Source organism: Zeus faber (genome assembly GCF_960531495.2).
Source record: "Zeus faber genome assembly, chromosome: 1".
NCBI lineage: Eukaryota > Metazoa > Chordata > Actinopteri > Zeiformes > Zeidae > Zeus > Zeus faber.
The window spans coordinates 26,058,534-26,064,475 of NC_137193.1; the positions used below are offsets into that span (position 1 = coordinate 26,058,534).

General features: G+C 44.6%; 1 protein-coding gene across 1 annotated transcript; it reads right to left on the reverse strand.

Moving 5' to 3' along the window:
- Nucleotides 1-2,365: 2,365 nt before the first annotated feature.
- Nucleotides 2,366-5,654, reverse strand: hoxa3a (homeobox A3a). The gene is made up of 2 exons (XM_080018638.1): nucleotides 5,041-5,654; nucleotides 2,366-3,448 (listed from the first exon to the last, which is right to left on the reverse strand). Exons 1-2 carry the CDS (start codon nucleotides 5,516-5,518, stop codon nucleotides 2,628-2,630), a joined length of 1,299 nt encoding a protein of 432 aa, XP_079874764.1. The 5' UTR covers nucleotides 5,519-5,654; the 3' UTR covers nucleotides 2,366-2,627.
- Between the last annotated feature and the right edge of the window lie 288 nt (nucleotides 5,655-5,942).

The window sequence follows — 5,942 nt, forward strand, 5'->3', positions numbered from 1 at the left end:
AGTAGCCAGAAACGCTGCTCGCCCAGATTAGAACCCGTTTCTGCTCCCAGTAATAGCTGCAGGGATGGCTTCAAAGATAAAATAATATCAAAAATAATCCAGCAAAAACGATCCAACCATTTCCTCGCGATGAGCGATAATGCGCGCACGGTAAGTGAGGCAAAGATGCGTCTTTTTCTCCCGCTGGGTATTTTGTAGTCCTTTCGTTAGCATTTTCAAAATCGAAATGATATTCGTTTTGTTGCAAACATGGAGACGTATTTCGGGTCGGAGGAGTTGTCAGGGAAGAGATGGATAGCTTTTGGGATTGCGCACAGCCTTTGTGTGCACGGACAGGGAGTGGGTGGTGGTATTCTGTGGAGTGGCCTACACACTTCTCCTCATAATACAATTTAGCACCATTTTTACACAGAGGGAAACGAAATTAAAGAAATACAAATGTTATATACCCATATGCTGCAACCTATGGTTGCAGCATATGGGTCAAATCAGTGCCTCGCCAGATTCGCATGCGTGCGTGTGTGTGTGTGTGTATGAGTGTGTGTGTGTGTGTGTGTGTGTGTGTGTGTTTTGAATCCAGAAATCAGTACATCAGCCGTTTTTACATTGACACACCATCCAATTGTTCTGGCTTCCCCTGCTCGCCATATGTCAGGGGCAGCAATGTTCATGCCCTGTAATATCAATCATATTCAGCTCAAAATGCTTCTTAGGGCAGCAGGAACTCCAGGTGATGCTAAAATTATCCCAAAAGTCAAATGCAATCGTGCATTTTAACAATAAAAGAAACACAATCAACAATATTAATGTAAGAAGTCTGGGAGGAGCGAAAACGTGGCAATATAATTAGGAAACATTTAGCTGCAACATTTGATTTAAAAGGAGGACAAAAATATTGCAATAATGTGAATAATATTCACATTTTTGGTGTATTTATTATTTTGTATTTTTGAAGACTGAAACCAACCAGCTGGTGGGATTCAGAATGTATATTTTCATAAACAGCAATAAGAGGCATTGCTGACCTTTTTGATCTCACTGACGTTTAGATAAATGGTTTTATACTTTCACTTTATATATATATACATATATATATATTTAGATATTTAGATATTTACATATAAATATATATATATATCAATAAATGCTGATTGAAACACATTGCATTTCCTTGCATTTGGGGGAAAACAATAAAATAATAAGCTGTTAGCATTTGTCTGCCGTGGTCGTATCTGAACTGTTTGTCCAAAGATTTTTCATTTATTTTATCTTCTTGCAGATACTCCGGAAGGCCCTGTTGACATTTATGTCATTATGGATACTCCCACGCAGACCAAAACGGAACACGAGTGCTTTTTTCTTCTCCAGGGAGGACAAAGTAGTTTTGAATTCGGAAGTGAATTATATTTTCTGCTCTTTTCCTTCATGATATTAGCATTATGATAATTGTTATTGCCTCCGTGTGTCTATCACAACGCTGCTGTTGCCAACTGTGGGTTATATTACAAAATTGTAAATAATGTTTTCATTTGACAAATAAATTTGCTTTACTTGGCCCAAAGGATTGCGTGGTGTCATTAATACAAACCTACAGATAGTAAGGACATGTCATTGGAAATGTTACTATTTTTTTATTCTATTTTCTATAATTAAAGTAAGATGGCTTAGGGGGTGTGTGGGGGTTAAAATTGAACATATACTAAAAAGTATATATATATTTCAATTCATTTATTTATCTCTTCAAACTGGAGCAGCATGGAATGTATGAAATAAAAATAAAGTATTGAAACACGTGTCTCTCTCTTCAATAAAGAAAATGTTAACGACGTCTTCTTTCCACGCTTATTGCATGATTGATTAATTTTACATTCGTTAAAAAAAGCCTCATTGAAGAAAAAAAAAAACATGACAAATGGGAACCACAGTCGTGTCCTGGCGAAGATCTTCAGCAAACCGCAGGTAGGGTGGGAACGATATGCGCAGTCCCCAGAAACCTTCACCCCACACGGAGCGAGTCAAATAATACTAAAGTATCTTTAAACAGAAAAAAATAAATAACAAAAGCATGTCAAATTGAACACCAGAAGCAGGGGAGGAGGTCATGTGTAAACTCAGACCTTCTCCTCCTGAAAAACGGATTTCCTCGTGATCCTGGTTCGAGGATCCTTTCACAAGTGCAACACAAATGCAAAAAAAAAAAAAAAAAAAAAAAAAAAATTCTTCAAATGCGGATAAATAAAAAAGACGGACAAATTCACATTAAAAAGAATAACATACATTATGATGTGTTCATAATACCCTGTTTGATTGTTGATTTTAAAACAACAACGACGACCAAAAAATAGATTAAATAGGCGTATGCATATAATGTAACGACCCACCCCACCCCCTCCTGACATCCCGTAGAACAAATAACGCTCTTGTCGAACAATGGCCCGAGCAAATAGAGAAAAAATCCAAGCAAGAGTGATTATTTTCCTAGACTACTTCACACAACAAACTATAGAAAAAACACAAACTAAAGCAGAGAGAGGGTCGGAGCCACAAAGAAGGCTCTGGAAACAAAGCGGTAACGCGTCTGGAGGTGTAAGGACAATGGGCGGAGTGATCCGGCTCTGCGCCGTGCGCTACAGATGCGTCAGTTTGGGCGCTTCCTGAATTCTTCCCTGAGTATAGTGCGACGTGAGGTCTGTGTACGTCGGGTTTGGATCGCACACTCCGTGATGGTGGTGGTTGTTGTTGTTGCCCATCGTTATCGCTCCATTGTAGTCCATGTTTGCGGACGGCGGGTGCGGGAGGTGCGTTAGACCGAATACCGAGGCCCCGGAATTGGGCATTGAATCCACGTAGCCCCCGCCGACATAGACGGGGCTGCTCTGCATGTGCGTCCCGTAGTTGCCGTTTCCTTGGAGAGGGTGCGCGTCATACTCGGGCGTGGCCGAGTCGGTCCCGGGATACCTCTTCTGGGAGGGGGGGCAGCCGCCCAAAGAGCTGTTCAAACCGGGGGGGTATGACGTCGCCATGCCGTACGCATTTTGATGGGGTTTATTGTAAGACGGCGGCGACTGGGACTCGTAAGGAACACTGTTGACCAGAGAATGCATAGAGCTGAGGTATCCTCCTCCGCCACCTCCACCCGCACCTACACCGCTCCCGGAGCCTGGGCCCACCGGGCTGCGAGGGGACTGCCCCCCCGGGGAGGGCATCATCCCCCCCACCCCCTTCTGGTCCTTCTTGTACTTCATCCTGCGGTTCTGGAACCAGATTTTGATCTGTCTCTCGGTGAGGTTGAGCAGGTTGGCCATCTCCACCCTGCGCGGCCGGCAGAGGTAGCGGTTGAAGTGGAACTCCTTCTCCAGCTCCACCAGTTGGGCGCTGGTGTACGCCGTCCGTGCCCGCTTCGACGCCGCCGAACCCGGTGGACTCCTGTCTCCGGGGCAGCTCTCCACTGCCAGGGGAGAAAGGAGGGGGGTGTCAATCAAGGGTCCATTGCATGGGTGGGGAGGGGGTGTAAATGATAACAAATCGTAAAGTGGGGTGAGGGTGGGGCAGACTGAGATTATGTACTCAAATAAAGACCATAATTTACGTGGGTTGATGTGTGTTTGTACGTGCTGGGGTAACTTATGTGAATATTTAATCATTTTTCCTCCGCCTCACACGGAATGAGTGGGTCACCAGGGTGCCATAAGGTAACATCGGTGCGCATAAAATGGTCTTTTACGCGTCACTTATGACACAACGGAGTTGTTAACTGGGAGCGGGTTATTATTATCCCTGGAAGCAAATGACCTCAGAAGCCCTTAAAAGCAATTTGAGCCTCGTCCCCTCCTGTAGTCACGTGGCTGCACACGTGTAGCGCAAACAGGGTGGTTATGTGTTCCACGGAGTCCGTGGGGCCAGCTCGCCATGAGCCTCCCCCTTCCAAGTGGCTGGAGTTTGGCTGCAACACAGAGAGGTGTTGGTCTATTTACCGCGTCTGGCAGGCTGCCAACACCTAATAAATTTTACTACTGGCCTCAGAAGAAACGCAGAGCAAAACAAATGCATCGTGACATAAGATAAGGCATCAGTTTGTTTATGAGTTGTTAAATGAATCGAACAGGGGCAGCAGCGGTGTACCTTCACCTAGGGGAGAATAAATGATGATTACTACGATTATTACAAATTAATTATTGATTCATTTGAAAATGCTACGACCTAACTATGATATATATATATATATATATATAAATTTATTTTTTTTGTGTCCTTTATTTATCCCCTTCAGCGAGATTCTATTTCGTGGTATGGGGTTGGACTCTTGTGCCTTCTTCCACCCCTCAGCACGAGGTAGAGGTTTAGGTGGCCTGGTTATGGAAACCTACTACTTGTGACTGTAGTGTCTACCTCACCAGGCTGTACCGCGTCAAATATGCGATGATAAAGACTGATCGGAACGGCTTGGAATTTTTGATTTTACACATATATATATATATATATATATATATATATATATATATATATATATATAAATGACCTAAAGAATTATTGGACACCCATACTAACTACAAACTGTAACTCTTGTCTTGCGTTTTCCTATTTCTAACATTTGTCTCTTTCCGTAAGACACGCATTATATAGACCTTTACCAATAAGAGAAAAAAAATAGCAAATAGGCCCTGGAATGTAGGCATAAGGTCCTCTTTGTAAACAAATTCCCATCCCCGACTCATGCAACGTGTCCCTAATGAAAACAGCACAACAACTGTTTTGGGTGTTTGTTGACTTGCGGAGAACAGTGTGTGATCAGACGATGCGTGTTTACAGTGGACGCAGGTCAACTGCGGGACAGGCGGACAAACAAAATGCGGAATGCGTCACTAATTGCAAGGCACTTATGTAAATAACTGACCCAATAATACCAAAATGAATGGAAAAAAGAATATAAATATCTCGATTTAAGGTGTAGCTGATTATGCTCGCGTCCTGGAAAATGTGTAATTATGTGTGTGCGTGTGCATGTGTGTGTGGTATCTCCACCAGTAGGCCAGGCCGTACCTGAACTGGAACTACTGGTGGGTTTCTGCTTGGTGTTCTGACGGGACTCCTTCATCCAGGGGAAGATCTGCTTGCCGCTGCGTGCCGCTGACGTCGGGGAACCATTCTTCACACAGGAGGGCTGGTTGGACCCGTTGCTTGTGTTTTGGGTGACGGCACCAGGTGACTCTGGTGGTGGAGGAGGGAGCGGACCCGACACCGGCGCCTGCGGCGGTTGATTGCTTTCGGGGTGAACCGTGGACTGCGTCGCTTGAATGGACGCGGTTCTGTCGCAGCCCTCCGCCATCTCGCCCTGCTTCTGCAGGGCCACGGAGCCGTCGGGAGCCTGCAAGGAGCATGCGGGTCGATGGTACTCACTTTCCACATGAGGGGCCCGGGGATATTGGACTTGATTGGCATCATAACCGAAGCCATTTGCGCTTTGATACGGGTAGCCGGTGTAAATTGCGGAGCTGTCGTAGTAGGTTGCCTTTTGCATCTCGCCGTTTCCCAATATTTATTTCAGAAACTGACAGGGTCTTGACACCCTCGTAGAATAACATTGGCACCCCGTGGTCACGTGACGCCTCTCCGCCAATGGCCTCCTCGGGTGAACCTAGGGTTACAAGAAGCACTGTGAGGAGAAGAAATGGTGGCGATCCATCTTACTTTTCAATGCAGCCGTGACACGGGGAGACTATGGAGGCAAAATAGGGCCAGCAGTCCTGTAGACTATTACCGTTTACCTTATGGCTTAAACGGGGCCACAAAGGCACACGCACTAACCTTGCATTACCATCTGTGACAAGCAACATTACACCTTTTTACAAATGTGCCTATAAACGACATTCCATTTTTTTCATGCACACATTTCCAATAACTGTAGGGGAAAATACCAGAATAAAGTCAGAATGCAACGCATA

Bases quoted from the DNA above. Each gene is read 5' to 3' on its own strand.
- hoxa3a (XM_080018638.1), bottom strand. From the start codon at position 5,518: ATGCAAAAGGCAACCTACTACGACAGCTCCGCAATTTACACCGGCTAC. The intron at 3,449-5,040 runs GTACGGCCTGGC...CTCCCCTGGCAG, and splicing joins CACCAGTAGTTCCAGTTCAG to TGGAGAGCTGCCCCGGAGAC.